General features: G+C 44.0%; 1 protein-coding gene across 1 annotated transcript in view; it reads right to left on the bottom strand.

Annotated features, from left to right (window-relative positions):
• The window catches only part of RNF144A (ring finger protein 144A), a 42934-nt gene that overhangs the window by 18070 nt on the left and 7534 nt on the right, over positions 1 to 17330 (bottom strand). Inside the window, exon 2 of the mRNA XM_061554410.1 lies at positions 4467 to 4677. Coding sequence (XP_061410394.1) covers positions 4467 to 4619 — 153 coding nt within the window. The 5' untranslated portion in view covers positions 4620 to 4677. The remainder of the gene's footprint in view (positions 1 to 4466; positions 4678 to 17330) is intronic.

Here is a 17330-nt window from a genome sequence, read left to right as displayed (position 1 = left end):
TTAATCGCCTTATTTGGGCACGAAAAGCGCGGCTTCGCGAGGCCTACTGCAGAGGCTTTTCGCGAGGCCTAGTGCAGAAGGCTTCGCTAAGTCTACTGCAGAGAAGGATTCGCGAGGCCTAGTGCAGCAGGCTTCGCGAGGCCTAGTGCGGCAGGCTTTATACTAGTAAATGCATTCGAGTTTCCCCATCTAAGGTCAATTAATCTCAGATGTGATCGTTTGGAAATGAAAGACTACGAGTCTTTAAATCTCACAGCGTTTCTTGTCAAAACAAACACTTTTAATTAACGTTACACTAGAATACAGTAATTTTTTCTTTAACTCCTCTATACCCGGTCGATATCCCTGTACCGGTACTAAGTATTATTCCTACCAGCCCACCCCGCAGGGTCCTGTTTGCAGCCAAATACTCTAAACGCATGTTTCTAAATGTGGACAGAAAAACCGGAGGACCTGGAGAAAAATACACGACCACAGGTTTCAGACTGTGTGGCAATGTTGTCAGAAACATGCAGAGAGTAAAATGAACTGTTGTTGTACTCTACTATGCTCCAATGTCTATGCTCTTCACCTTCACAAATCTGCAGTGATCAGTGTGAATTACGGACAAATAGGCCCCACTACCAAAATGGCATGGGAAGGTTTACATCCAGCAGTGGATTGAAAAAAGGACTGTCAATGATCTAGGTTTGGTTAACTGTGACAATGATCTTGGACAATAATTTTCTGTGAGGGGGAAACAAATGTTATGAGTTGGGCCTCCTCCATGGGAATGTGAAATTTCCACCACAGGATTGGGACAATAAAGAATACATTAGTGCTACCCATGTGCTCGTTTGAGCAGAGGAGACGCTGCGATTTGAGGATTGGATATTTTGATTGTTTTGACTCCCAGGTTTTTGTAAGCAAGAGCTGATGAGGCGAACAGTATATCCTGTTACGCACGGCCCAATTTAGCAAACCACCTGGCCACTGCGGCCCGTCCCTGAGAACACTGTCTTCATACTAATTTTAACCCGGGCACCGTGTTCCCGGATAGGTAAACCTCACAACACACAGGGAGGCGCGAGTTCAATCAAGGTACTGTTCCATGCAGGGCAGGTTTTTGATGAGATGCAAAACCCATTTCGAAATAGGAGACGTAAACTTTAGCGTTAGTGTTAACAGACAAATGTTTACCATTGCAGTCATGCCTCTATTACTGTCCGAGTCATAGAACCCGACACGAACAAAACAACTAGGAAAGACGCTTACGACTTTTGAATATTGGTGCGCTCAAAACAGAGGACAATGTCATGCCAAGATAGGTTATTGGTGCATTGCTTTGATAGCATCGAAGACAACACCAGGGAGAGGTTGTGCGCGCAGGATGAGGGAGGGCAGGTTACCAATACAGGCATCGAGTGGCACTCAGGCCAAAGGGAAGACCTAGAGTCGAATTGTGGGGTTTGCACTGCCAAAATGGACCTTGATGGTCTTTGAAGGACATTTCGGCTGTGGAAGGAGGTAAACACCTAAAGCCAAATGGTGATGAGACTCGGGGCAGTTATTTAGAGGTTGGATGTCAACTGCACAGAAGTCAAGCCGAGATGTGGTGACAAAGGCAAATAAAAAAACGTCTGCAACTAAATTGTAAAAGAAACAATGGTTGTGTAGAAGCAAATAATGAAAAATAGTACAACTGCAATGTATGGCAATAGAGTAGTAACGATGGCAGTGGCATGCTGATAATGATGATGACAGCAGTGATTGTGGTGGGGATTGCTTAAGCCGCATGGTCGTTACGATGGCAGAGGTGTGATTGATGTTCATCATAACGGGTATGATGGTATTGATGCTGGTGGTGATAATGATTACAAGTTGATGATGATAATGATTACAATGATGATTATATTGCAAGCACTGAATGAACTGGAGTTAGCTGCAAATACATGCCAGGCATATATGGGGTAATGAAGCAATGATCCACATTCTTTTGCATAATGTATTTTGATTTCTTGACCAGACTTTCTTGAATTTTCAATGTGCGTGTCATGTGTATGTGCATCCATTACCTTGATCCTGTATGCTTTGTCGTGTTACGGAAAATGTGTGCACGCGGTACGTGCTGCATATGTAATGTCTGCAAATTATTCAAAATTCGCGACGGGTCACGCACACATGTTGTTCTTTGAGTGAGGAACATTTCAACTGATTCCTAAAAATCGTAAACATTCCTTTTATATAGCTTGGGCTAGAGGGTGAACTTAAACATCCACCCTATAGTCCAGACATAAAATGGCTCACATCCAACACAGCCAGCCTCTAGCCCAAACCTAGAACCTTACCATCCACCCAAAGTATACATTTACAAATGGAACACACATCCATAACTAGAACAGCAGGCTAATGTTTTGACATATGGCTATTCTCAGAACATGGAGAAATTGGTAAATTTATGGTTGGAGACTGCATCTTGCAAAGCAGTGCACCTTGAAAACAGGGGGATGTTTGATGTTGACATTAATATGATACAACTGAGATATATAAACTGTTTTATAAACACACAAAGCAGTGCCAATTTAATTCATCTCAGACGGATAATGGGCCGAGTCGAAAGTGTGTGTACATGAAACATGTGGCTACCTGCCAAACTTGTCAGAACAGTTGTGGGTGCGTCCATTTCTTACTATTATTATTACTTATTGTGAATCAAAACATGTCCAATGCAAAATACCCCATTACCTCATCCATCCGTGGGGCTTGAACAATCTCGCATTCACAAACTGGTGCGACAAGCGTTCCGATGGCCGAGTGTTTCCTCGTATTTAGAGGTCCCTCACGCAGCAACCCCAGTGAGCGTTTAAAGCCAGTTCAGAATGGTCGTTCAGTACCCCAGTTGCGAGAATGGAACGCGAGGATTAAAATAAATGCTGCGGCGGATAAAATCTTGGCCCGAAGAGCAGCACCGGTGAGGCAAGGTGTGCACAGGTCTGCGATAAGATGCAAGACATGTTCGCATCAGAAATTCCAAATGTCTTTGCTCCAAGGTCAGAGGGCAAAAGCGTCTCCCTGCTCAAACAAGGGGCATTGCGGAGAGCAACTCTGCTTGAGGCCCTCAGCCAGTGTTTGTAATTTCAACATTTCTATGGCTGCAGTCTGCAATGGATGACGACTGCTGCCTTTTAACTAAAGTGGAGCTCAATATTATGTTTTTGATCCAGGCAGATGCCGAGTCGACCCACGACTGGAATTTTAACTTGCACTTTTGCAGGAATCAGGAATGGAATGAACCTGGTGACCGCAGATGCCACCGAATGGCTTTATAAACTCAACATTTACAGTGAAAAGCACGGTTATTTATTTTTCAAATGCCACAGAAGGAAAATGTGTCTTTAGATAAAAGAGTGACAGACCAGTCTATGATGGTATCTCGAGACAGCAGAGTCTGGTCTCTGGATGCAGGTTCAGAAGCGTAATTATTATAAAGACTTTACTGCTGCTGCCACTGCTAATAAGACTGTGTAACATTTTTTTTTTGTTCCTGGGTAGCAAGTGTTATTTCCTAATTGCTTATGGCTATTTCCCACAAACTTTACTTTTGTGACCATTTTCAATGAGAAAACGGGTGAATTTGTCTCTTGATTCATGTTATTTTTTTCTGACTTTATGTGAACGAAAATACACAAATTCGCCCGTTTACTCATTGAAAATAGGTAAATTTCGAAATATCACTGTCCTGGCCACAAAAGCAAAGTTTGTGGGGAATAATAGCAATTTTCGATACTTTTTAAGCATAAGCAATTAGGAAATAACACTGAGTACCCAGGAACAAAAATTGTGTTACATAGTGTATAATTATACCCGTTTATAATGATAATCTTCTATATATATAAAAGGGAAATTTGTGAATACGTGTGTCTGTTCAAAATATTTAGCGTACTTCCCGACATGCAACAAACTGCAAATTTGCCATGTGGGTACTTTCCAGACTGTACACTATGCAAAAATTATGAATATAAACTTTGGTATTTTTTTTTTTGGGGGGGGGGGGGCGCAATAATGCATATATTTTGCACGGCAAGTGAGCTGTTATGTCACATACGTCATCTGTCATGTCACCCGTGCATGCATAGCGCTACGAACCCGACGACCAGAGTTCGATTTCCGCTCACGGCCACCACCGGTGACGATTATTTGAACCGGTCCTGGGCCTCCCCTAGGTCGACTCAGCCTCAAACGTGGTGTGTGAACATCGCCACTGGGGAGACGAAGGTGGCCGGGCGTGGTGAATCCAAGTCCCGGGCGAAGCCGGGTAGTAAAGCTAGTTATGAATACGATTATCACCGCAATGACGAAGATGATGAAGATGACGATGTTACCGATAAAGATAATCGTGCCACCGATTGTCATGATGCTGATGATTGTATACGAGGCTGTGGCTCTGCTGATGGCGAGCAATGATGAAGACGGTGGTGGCGTCTCACTTGTGTGCAGTAGACACAACGGCACGTCTGTAGAGCTGTGACATCTGCCGGTGCCGTGTCGCCCAGGCACAGCTTGCACACGATGCTCGTGCCCTCGGAGCCCAGCTCTGCATTCCCAATGCCCCCCTCCTCGGTCTCCTTGAGGCCATCCATGGCCTCCTCCAACACCAGGGCTTGGCTCTTTCAGGACTAGACTCCCATATCCCAGAGCCTGACAGCAACAGCACAGAAAAACACATACGAACATTAATGCAACAAAGCCAATGCAAAAGATCTCCCGCACAGCATTTCAGACTTTTGGAGAAAGTCCTATTATTTAGCAGTTATTAAGGCGAGTGCAGGACACGAAGGGGTGGTGTGGTCCGAAACACGCCCGGCCGTCTTTGTCGCCCCAATGCTGACATTTACACAATGTACCAGGTACTCATTTCAGGAAGAGTCGAACTAGAAGAGATACAGCAATAGTTATGATATTCAAAACCAAAGTTGGTGGCCAGGAATCGAACCCTAGTTTCAGGGTTTGTAGATAAATGTGATAACCACTGAGCCACCACTCGACCCACTGCTAACCAGGTGGCACTTGCTTGGAGCCCAGTTGGGGGAAAGACTCAGCCATTCACATGAACTGGGTCAATAACATTATTATCACTTTGTGGTTAGTCCAATAGTGGTTGTAACCAAGCCTATACGCAATAATCATCCCTCCACACAATAAAATCAAAGTAATTATTTTACATATCCCATCAGCCAGTCTTCTGGAAGTGCACAATTTCAGCAGGCTCGGTTATTCTCATGGCTGCAGCTGTGTTTGGGAGCTATGTGCCACCACTATTCGTTAAAGCCAAAATTAGGCATATTTAGGATTTTTAGCAAATCGTAAACACCCGATTTCTAAAAGGGAGGCACAGAAATAAATGTTTACAATTCTTAAGATTCCACAGAATTATCCAAGCTTTGTAGGCAAAGTAAGGCGCCCTAGACTGTACAGGATGTGGGAGAAACATTTATGGATGGCCTGCACGGCTGCCTTGTTATGTTTAACATTGGCAAACAGTGCAATGGAATCAATAAAGACCAAGGCAGCTGGGCATATGGTGGTGTTTGATATACACACCAGATGCACATTTAATTCTTCACAGATGTAAGTTTTATTGGCCGAGATATATGAAGATCAAAGCAACATGCGTCCAGCATCTGGAAGAAAGACATTCTAATCCGATAAGCTCAGGCAGGTAAATGTAATTCTTTACTATGGGGACCTCATTTGCCAGTAAAAATATGATAATTGGTTCTTTACCCTTCTATCTGGCAACAAAACTGACACCTTTTTGCAAGGAGTCATGTTTGCATAGACCGCAATACCTGCAGTCATAATACAAACAAAAGAACATAACTCTGATGTGCACTGTCCTTGAAGTTGATTGGTCCACACCCGAGACAGCTTTCCTTAGAGCCTAGTCTCATATGGGTTGGACCAGATGACGCCAAAAGGCGCACAACTCAAGGACAATGCACCATCAGAGTATGAGAGCTCGGGGCAAGCATCTACACTATGGGGACCTCATTTGCCAGTAAAAATATGATAATTGGTTCTTTACCCTTCTATCTGGCAACAAAACTGGCAAATGAGGTCCCCATAGTGTAGATGCTTGCCCCAAGCTCTCATACTCTGATGGTGCATTGTCCTTGAGTTGTGCGCCTTTTGGCGTCATCTGGTCCAACCCATATGAGACTAGGCTCTAAGGAAAGCTGTCTCGGGTGTGGACCAATCAACTTCAAGGACAGTGCACATCAGAGTTATGTTCTTTTGTTTGTATTATGACTGCAGGTATTGCGGTCTATGCAAACATGACTCCTTGCAAAAAGGTGTCAGTTTTGTTGCCAGATAGAAGGGTAAAGAACCAATTATCATGTAATTCTTTATTATGACGCAATTTTCAGTCTTTAATTCGATTACTGTTATTTAGCACGTACCGATTGACTACTTAAAAAAATTATACTAAAAATAATCCTAATACAATGAAAAATGGGAAATGCCGTCAGCGGCTTAGGTAAAGAGTGAGAACAGCTGCAGACAATGAACCCAGATGAAACCACAAAGCTGCAGTCGCAGCACAGGTTTATCTCAATATATATAAAAGACAAAGTTGTGAATATGTGTGTCTGTTCAAAATGTTTAGCGTACTTCCCGACATGCAACAAACTGCAAATTTGCTATGTGGGTACTTTCCAGACTGTACACCATGGAAAAATTAGAAAAATACATTTTTTTTGGGGGGGGGGGGGGAGGGAGCTCAATAATGCATATATTTTTTGCAAGGCAAGTGAGCTGTGACGTCATATCTGTCACGTGACCCGCGCATGTGGAAGCGCAACGCATTGTAGTGTTGTGGTTAGCGCGCTGCTCTACGAACCCGGCGACCCGAGTTCGATTCCCGCTCACGGCCACCACCAGTGACGATTATTTGAACCGGTCCTGGGCATCCCCTAGGTCGACTCAGCCTCAAACGAGTAACTGGTGTGGTGTGTGAACATCGCCACTGGGGAGACAAAGGTGAATCCAAGTCCCGGGCAAAGCCAGGTAGTAAAGCTAGTTTTGAATAAAGCGATCATTCATAGGTGCAATCAAGCCTTCGCCAACACGCAAGGACCAGCCGCGGAGAAGTACAGCAAAACAATTCCCAAGACCAAACGACACGCAAAGGCTTTAATCCGGCGGTGGATTTTTTTTTGTAAAGGGATGTCCACTCGTGTGATCAATTAAATAAATTAGATTAAGCGACTTTGAAAATCACCAACAGTGGCATTACCTAACATTCTACTCGGATCGGGAAAACAGAAGTCGAATGCTATTCTGAACATCTCCACCCTCTACTGCTTACAGGCAAAGCAGATCAAATGGCCTTGCCAAATGCCACGTTTGTCAACAGTCCCTCCAACGCGGCTGTGCTGCCAGCCACGGTGACTTGGTTGCGAGGCAGGTTCCGTCGGGCCCTTAACAGCGCGCTCGTCCTCGGCGCATCATAAAAAGGTCTGAGAGTGCCGTGGACGCCGACAGCAGTGAGGTGCCGCCGCTGCCCTCGGCGGTGCCAGGTTAACGTACGCAGTTCGACGAATTACTAGGCCAGTCGGATGACTGGTGCCGTTATTGGGTTGCTTCATTCACAATCGGAAGGAAGGTCGCAAGATCTAATCCCAGTCAACGGTCAACTAATCCCATGTATATATGATCATGTTCATCGTCGTTATACCTCTCGGGTAAAAAAAATTTGCACTCAGTTGTGATAAGTAAAAAATGTGCGATATTATACACCACAGAAATGTGGAATTTTAGATACTGACTCATCAACAAAGATGAGCATCACCTCTGTCTGTGCTGGGGTCTCTAGAAAATGGTCTGATAAGAGCAGCATCTGAAATGGGGGGTGTCCTCAAACAATAATACTTTAATAGGCTGACAGAACAGGCATCGAAGCAACATTACTTTTAAAATAGACTTGGGTTGACACAGCTATTCACCCAACCCTAAACCAAACAGAGCTAACCATTGTGGCAGCCTGTGTATATTTATCATGTCACCAAGCCGACATAACCATGCAATAAGAGACAAAAAATAGAAGCGAAAGAGAATCGTGGCACAAACATTAATAACCCTGTAATGCACAACCTCAGAGGACGTAAGACAAGCATCTCCACTACCATTCCGTTTGGTTGGTGACACAACACCAGGCGTCAGTGGATGGGTATGTGGGTAGGTTTACATGGGCGGGTAGGTGGTATACGTGTAACAAAAAATGCTATCAATTGAAATCGATTCTTACGCTCATGACATGCATAGCATCATGCAGGAATTTATTATTTTATATTTCTATAGTTTGTGTTGCACTAGGCTCATGTGAACACTTAAGCACCAGTGTCTTCTTAACAGACCGTGCCCAGGGAGGTAGCCGGTACCTATTTTCTGCTCGAGCTTGAGTTGGCGTGTTCTTCAATGGTACCCCAATAAAACGGTTTCCCGTAGGCAATCTGATAATACAGAGCCCGAAACTATAGGTGACACTTTGGGAGGGAGCCTGCCTCATTAGCAGGTGTGTGTGTGTGTGACCTGGAATCATCTTTTGGGCCAGTTTGGTTCAGGGGGAGCTCTAAGCAGATGGTTTCTTGGGGCCCTCTGAGGCCACATTCGAGAATCGAGCGGCCATTGGCTGTAGGTACGTTCACTACAGCAGTTAACTCTCGTGAAGAGTATTATCTCCCCCCCCCCCACCCCCTTTATTCTTTCAGAATATTTATTCAACCTAAAGATTAATTCTAACAAAAAATATTATATGTAAAAAATAATGTTAATTTCTTTCCTGCTGCTAAAATGGAAGGCTCCCACTTCAAATAATCAGATTTTTTAAAAGTATTAATATCTGCAACATTTTCTCCATTAACAGTCACATCACGTCCATTCATCATCACCTTCAAATAACTGAACCTGGCCACAAGCTCCCTTTTTTGCAACTCAACAATCGTCTCACTGCTACTCGCATGCCAAATTATGTCTCTAACCGGCAACGAGTCCCATCGTTGCATTTCCTGACTTCCTACCCCATCTCCGTACACAGTCGGTGTTACCGAACCAATTGGTACATCTCACAAGAGTCTAAAACATAACATTAACGAGGCTTAGTGCACTGGTTGGCGCGACAATATTTATGCTCGGGAGGGCCTCCTTGAACTTGATTCTCGCTTCCTTTGGCGCACAAATTTGTTTTGCAGCAAATGCCGAATCTTGCCCAAGTCTACATCATTGATATGCTGCACCCATATGTCCCCTCAAGGTCCCTAAGATTTGGGGATGCCGATATTTTTTGCATTCCCAGGTTGAGGTTTCGGTCTATGGGTGACCGAGCTATTTCCCGTGTAGCCCCCAGGCTATTGAACGGTCTTCCATGGGATATCAGGATCTCGGAGTCTGTGGACGTTTTAAAAATGCGCCTTAAAAACTATTTATACGCTTCCGCTTATGAAACTTTTTGCTAATTTAGGAAATTGATAATATAATTTATTGTATGCTCAGTGTCTGCTGCTGCTGTGTCCTGTACAGCACTTGATATCCTTTAAGAAAGGCGCAATAAATGTAATTATTATCAATGTGTGTACCAGCTGTTACTCATGTTATGGTACTGGGCATGTTAGTCGTTGTCCCTTATGGTCATCATTTTTGGGAAGACTAAAACTCGGAACCAAGACGTAACCTGAAACGCCAAGCACCAGTCCCCTTTTAAAGAGAGCCTCTACATGAGATGGTGTTACTGCCAGTCGTTCTGTCTGCTTGGCAAATACATAACTGCAACAACAAAACGTGACATCAAGTGAGCTAAATATTTCTTTGTAAAATAGTGAATGCAAGAAACTGGCAGCATTTTGTCCAGTTGGTTCTAATCCATTCGAGTAATTTGCTAAAGCTGTCAAACTATTTCAACCAATAAAGGGATGAATCTGGGTCTGTTATTGTTGATACAAAAAGACAAGGCCAATCGCTTTGATTCATATACGCATCAATTTTGACTCTTGATGGCAATAATAAAATGCCACCGACAGCAATTCCTTCTAAAAGTCGGATGAAGCAACAAAGATTCACTGTGCATAATGTATATCAGGAAAAATCCAAACTTAACACCTCCAAGGCTCATGGTCCCAATGGTATACAAGGCTGCGTGTCAAAAAATGCTGGCTACAGAACTTGCCCCAATTCTTCGTAGGCTATTCAAGCTCTAATTATAGCATTGTACCAACAACTGGCAATGTAGCTCGGGTCCCAAGTCCCGAAAAAAGGATGATCCAACTCATGCGTGTACTTATCCTATCGCCTTGACTTAATCCACATTGATTTGGAGGGATTGAATCGTAGATCCTGTAATCTGTGGCGCACCCATGGAGGTTAGACCTATAATCTGCGAGGAGGGGGTGGGAAAATTAGCACCAATGACTTGGTGTGCCAAAGGATTGTGGGAACAATTAGCAATGCGCTTCCGTTAATCCGTGAAAAATTTATGGATTAGGAGGTTGGCCATGCTGGTAACTTAATCCGCGAAAGCTGCCAGCGTAATGTGCCGAGGATTACAGGAGGAATTATCCGCTCCCGGAAAGAAATCAAACAATTTTTCCGTGGATCTCTGCTCCCAGAGATTAAGGGGGCAGTCACAAATTGCCAATAATGTGCGAATTACAAGAAATTGCATGCAAAATTATGCTGATTCATTTCAATTCTGCTGTACCATGCAAAGTGAGGGAACCATCAACCATTAACAAACCAGCTCCTCGATAACTTGAGTCATTATTGTTGTCTTGGGTGATCATCAGAGGCTGAAAGTAAAAGAAATTTCGCTGCCTAATGCACTGGACACTGCATTATCTAAACTATGAACTATTTTTTTTATTTTACCAGGTAAGGCCCACTGAGCTACAGCTTTTTTTTCAGAAACGACCTTGCCACAAAAGATAGCCGAATGGAGTGGGTTCTGTTAAAATGTACAGCAGCCAAACACTCGAAATGCATGTTTTGAAATGTGGAGGGAAAACCCAGAGGACCAGGAGAAACATCTATGCGACCACGGTGAGAACATGCAAACTCCAAAGGGGCCGTCCATAAATGACGTCACGCAATTTTGGACGATTTTTGACCCCCCCCCCCTCGTCACACGGCGTCACAAAAAGTCAGACCCCCCCCCTCAAATATGACGTCACAAAGCTCTGCCCCCCCCCCCCAAACCATATTTCCATTTTGAAAATAAAACATGCTTCAAATCGCTTTAAACCATTGTCATTGTAGTGCGTATTTAATGTGGCGCTGCACTCTGTTGTAGGAGAAAACATTCATTAAAAAGTCTATTTAATTAAGTAGAACGTGTTGTCTATCTATATATATAAAATCGCAAATCTGTCTGTCTATCTGTCTGTCTGTGTGTGTGTCTGTGTATCGGACCATACGCAGTTTCATTGGACGGCGGTTGCCCCTGGCAACGGGTAGCGACGCCTTCGCCGCGGGGTGGACGCCATTTTTAATTCCCGTTAAAAATAGGCGCACGCATTAACACGCGACTCTGAGGTAAATTCATCAAAGTTTCACGTCCTCTTCACTCCCCCCCCACCACAATGTGTGGAATTACTATTATAGGGTCGGTCGATTATAAAATTATAGCGATTAGACAGTATTATTGTAGCGCGGCGGGGGGGGACGGCACCCGTACCCAGCCTCAGCCGGGTGGGAAAATCAGGCGAGGCCGGAGGCTCTGCACGGTGCTAGGCCTCGACACCCACCACGCGACTCTGAGGTAAATTCATCAAAGTTTCACGTCCTCTACAGAGTGGTGAGGGAGGGAGAGTGGTGAGGGAGGGAGAGTGGTGAGGGAGGGAGAGTGGTGAGGGAGGGAGAGTGGTGAGGGAGGGAGAGTGGTGAGGGAGGGAGAGTGGTGAGGGAGGGAGAGTGGTGAGGGAGGGACTCAGCCTCAAAACGAGTAACTGGTGTGGCGTATTAACATCGCCACTGGGGAGACAAAGGCGGCCGGGCGTGGTGGATACAAGTCCCGGGCGAAGCCGGGTAGTACAGCTAGTATTCATTTAAAGTTGCGCATTTTGATGTGACGTCACATTTCTCAAACCCCCCCCCTCGTCACAAATGTCTGACCCCCCCCCCCCCCAGGTGCGTGACGTAATTTATGGACGGCCCCAAATATACAGGCATCAGGGTAGAGATCGAACCAACGACCCCGTGTATACCAAGCGAGGTAGTTAACATCTCACGACCGTGGCACCCCCATAAGCAATCAAACCTGACTTGAATACAATTGTAGTGAGTCCAACTTAGTCGCAGACATTAACTTGGGAGCAACACTATTTATTAACACAACAACACGAACACAACATAACCTACGCTCGGGTCTCGAATGCCCATCTAGCCACGCTACGGCAGAACTAGACACGGTTCGCTATCCCGGTCCGGACCACAAGCTGCTGGGTCCCAGACCGCGTGGCTAGAGGCTTCTTCTCCCCGATGTGGTTATTCGAACACCAACACTTGAAGAACCCCGAGCTCCTCACGGATCTCTCGTTATATGCTCCCGGGCTGGGGCTGGCTCCGCCCTTAGCCCCGCCCACCTTCCAGGCTCCTCGGGCCCCTTCTCGAACGTTCCTGAGAGCTCTCCGGGACCACGTGACCGCCCCTCGCCCCTCGGCCACCAGTGGCCCCCCTCCAATATCGTCCGGTCACGTGACAACAGGTCAGCCAGAGTATCATGCCCCAGCGTAACCCTGGCTGGCTAACGCTCGTTCTCGCTCCCTCACTGAGAGCCGGCACCCCACACTACTCGCGGTGCCTCCGCGCTAACCAGCGCTCACCCAACCACCGCTAGTGTTGGTACTGCAGCCCGCAACCCGGGCTGCCCGCAATGACAACATTACCGGCCGTGACTTCGCAAGTCCCGGCTCCACACAGTGACAATTACAATCACTACACAATTATTTATAGGAGTGACATTGTTGATTTAAGTTGGAATAATGGATAAAATATATGACTAAATTGGGGTGACAAAAACCTGGTCATATTAAACTATGAAAATAGCCTAATCCATGATAACACGTATGGCTAGCAAATCCACAGTGCCTCCCATTATATTTAACAATGATATTCTAATCCGTAGTGACATCATTAAAACTGGCTTGGTGCAACGATCTCATCTGAGCTGTCATGGAACGGCTGTGTTAATAATATGGATAAGGAGGCATTAAAGAATCCCGGTATTCTGTTCCGCGCCAAATCCTTCAACATTACAATTATTACTCCTGCTAAAATCACAGCACATATTCAGCCAAAGTTGGATCAGTGGTTGCCATATCTGGAGTTGAGAACCCAGTTCCTATCTAATTGCACTTGATAGAATGAACTATAATGAAGTCAGGGTGATTGATGATTGAGCACTCACTGATTCACTCAAATTACCCGCTCATCGGCGGTCAGTCACCTACTTATCCCTCGTCGTAACAAAAAAAACTAAACCTATTTTTTATTTTACCAGGTAAGGCTCAGTGAGCTATAATCGCTCTGTTTCAGAAGCAACGTGGCCACAAATGATAGCTTAACCAAGTGGTTTATCACGTGGAAATTTATAGCAGCCAAATACTCTAAAATACACATTTTTTCTAAATGTGGAAGGAAAAACCGGAGGACCCGAAGAAGAATCCACGGGGAGAACATGCAAACTCTAAATATACAGGCGTCAGGGTTGGGATCGAATCCAGGACCTCCTGTACACCAGGCGAGGTAGTTGAGATCTCGCCACCATGATGCCCACGGTGGCAACATCTATCGCTATCACTAATACTATGGTTACTGTTCTCATGAAGTCCACTCAACGTCTGCACTCATGTGAAGTCTACCAGACTGTTTAATCTCATCTGTACTGTGTTCAACCACCATACCTGCAAGCCACAAGTCTACATTTCGGCTTCTTTCCAGGAATAGCTCCACTTTGGAATTCCCGCCAATCATCGGTTTTCTGAAGCGCTTCCCTGCTTAATTCAAGAAACGCGTTGCACTCTTCATCCGTTACAACTTTGATAGTGCCGTCATGTTGCTGACCGCTTGGCGTTTTGGCTCTGTGCTCAGCAACTGGTGTTGCACAAACCCTAGAGATGTTGTTGCTATTTGTGCGGCAAACCGGCAACCAATCGTGTTTGTCATTCGGGTTACTGGAAACGCAAAACGAAAACTTTTAACAAAACTCGCAGGTGAGGTAATTCTAGGTTGAACTTATTTCTTTAGAACTGCTATTTGTATTTCGTTTGTTGTCCCCCCCTCCGCACCTCAGATTAGCATGCTTGGCTGCATAGGGTGCGAAAGAAGTTCAACATAGGTGGCTCTTTGTTAAAACCAGGTGAGAGGCCATTTTGACAAACGCATCAGTTTTGCAAGGTAGACAATGTACAAAACAATAAAAACAAAAACTGTTAAAAGTACACAAGTCAGTAGTACAATCTAAAACACAAATACAAAAAGCACGCAATTATCATGCAAATATGCACTGCACGGTGAAAGATTAGAAATTTCTGAAATATGAAAATCAAATGTTGACAATCATCAGTGACTTTAGGAAAACAAATTACAATTTCAAACCCTGTGCCATTACTCTTTACTATCCAGCATTTCAAATCCACAGCCAAGTCCACCAAGCTATAACATCCACCCGCAGATAAAGTTTTGAGTTGTATTTTAATTTACACAATAGTTTGTGAAGACATTGAACATATATTCTAGATTTGAAGCTTTCGTGACTGCAAGGATTCATACTCTTAGGTTTTTTCGGTAAAGTCACGTAGGTAAAAAATTTTAAATTAATAAAAGTAAAATAAAACAAATAAAAAAATTCACGACGTTTCGGAAGCAACACAAGCCTCCGTCTTCAGGTGGAACCGTCACAGCCACGACAGCTGTATCAAGTAAATGAGAGATCACAAGAAATACTACCCCGTATATATAATGGTTGAGGGGGGAAGGGCCAGGAACGGCACACTTTTTTATTAATATGGTAAGGTGAGGCTTAAGACCAAGAGTAGACTGCATAACAAAGGACTGAGCCTTTGTTATGGAAAGGTGCGGTTTGTAACTAACACATGGCAAACATGACAAAAGTGTGAAAAAAGAAAGCAAGTAAAAAACTAAAACTGGTAAAACAACAAACTGGCTGTCTATCAATGACCTGTAATAGTTGTCTGTAAAATAAGATGGTCCAAATAAGTGTAGTTACATCATTTTTGCATGGTTAATCACATCTTTCCAATGATTACTCAGTTTGTAACCCTCATCACGGTTGAAATTATGTCTGTGTTTGTATATTTGTATGGCTTCGTGTACAAACCTTTGATGGTAGCCAGTAGGTTTGCAGAGCACCTTGGTCTCGGAAAAGACAATTTCATGAGAGCCCACAGAGTTGTAGCAATGATCGGCAACAGCCGAAGAATCAGTTCTGCCGTGTTTCAGATCTGAATTGTGCTCGCGGACACGATCAGAAACATGACGTTTCGTTTCTCCAATGTAGCAATCACCATGAAATTGTCTTTTTCCAAGACCAAGGTGCTCTGCAAACCTACTGGCTACCATCAAAGGTTTGTTTAAAAATATATAAATGTTTAATGATAGAATATAGTATTGTCATCAGTATGACCTAAGTATACCAAGTTTGCAGTCGATACCACATTACGAAGTGGGTAAAAATTGAGTTTCAAGATTTGAGGATACAACAACAACAACAGACAGAGTTAGTTAAAAGAAAGCGTGTAAAATTGGAATAATCGAGAGTATTCTATATGATTAAAGCACTCTACCTAGCATTACCGTTATAAACCTTGTTCATGTGTAGTAGTTCCCCAGTAATTACCCTGTAATCGGGTAATGTGTATGGGGTAAGGGTAAAAGGTAGGGTAAAGGTAGGCTCGTTGCTTTTTACTTTTTACCTTACCTGCTAAAGGGTAAAAGGTAGGGTAGAGTGATTGTATTGTGGTAGGGTAAAGGTAGGCTCGTTGTTTTTACTTTTTCACTTTTACCTTACCTTGCCGAGGCCTATCTGATAGTGCGTTGTCTTTGGGTTGTGCGCCTTTTGGCGTCATCTGGTCCAACACCATGTGAGACTGGGCTCTAAGAAAAGCTGTCTCTAGTGTGGACCAATCAATTTCATAGACAATGCATACATTATCAGAGTTGTTTTTTGTTTGCATTCTGACCACAGGTATTGTGGTTAATGCAAACATGATTCCTTGTAAAAAGGTGTGTTGCCAGAAAAAGGGTAAAAAACCTACTATTAACGAATCTTTGTTGAAAGCCAGTGGGCTTGCAAACACAAGATCCAGGTTCGATTCAACACAGTACATAAAATTCGTGATCTGATCCCATCTGTGAAGGATGTGACCCCTGACATGCAATACCCCGGTGTCTACAAACTAAGCTGTGGCTGTGACAGTAGTTACATTAAGGAAACTAAGTGCCATGTCTCGGACCGTGTTCGTGAACATAAGGCAGATCTGAAACATGGTAGGATGTTTGAACGCTGTGGGCACACACAAAATAGATTTTTCCAAGACGAAGGTACTCTGCAAGCCCACTGGCAATCAAAGATTTGTTCATGAAGCCATCCAGATATATAGACACAGACACAATTTCAACCGAGAAGATGGATACAAACTGATCAATCATTGAAAGGACGTTATTAAGTCATAACTGGCTGTGAAGTTTCCACCCTACCTGCCGATGCTACCAGTCTCTCTGAGTTACATACACGCTAAATGTCTCACTAACACAGCCACCGTTGCTCCTTTTCCTCAATGTGGTGTTGTCCCTCGTTATTTTTACGAGCTGGATGTCTCACTCGCACAGCATTTACATTGACAAGCTAATCTCTCACAATACAATGGCCACCTCCACAGCTGCGTCGTCATGGAGGTACATCACCAATCTTACATTTACATGCAAATTCCACCTCTAGCCCTGCCCACTTACCCTTGGGCTGAGCCCATCTCAAGCCTATATAACTTCGTGTTTCAGCAGCTCTCCCGTTGCATTTTTGTCCTGCCTTGGTAACTCTCTCGCTATATTTTTTCACCTGATGACGACTGCTTGTGTTGCGATTGAAACGTCATGATAATTTTACTATTTTTCTATCTACGTTGCTTTACCGAAAGACCCAAAGAATATGAATTCCTGCAGTCACGAAAGCTTTAAGTCAAGATTGACCATATAACTATACACCTCCCATAGACTTTTACCTTTCGTATTAAACTGAATTTTTACCTCACCATCACAACAGCAACCATGAACAATCCACTGCT

Source organism: Lethenteron reissneri, chromosome 19 (genome assembly GCF_015708825.2).
Source record: "Lethenteron reissneri isolate LAM-NWPU_2019-01 chromosome 19, ASM1570882v1, whole genome shotgun sequence".
NCBI lineage: Eukaryota > Metazoa > Chordata > Hyperoartia > Petromyzontiformes > Petromyzontidae > Lethenteron > Lethenteron reissneri.
This window is presented reverse-complemented; position numbering and strand designations above follow the sequence as displayed.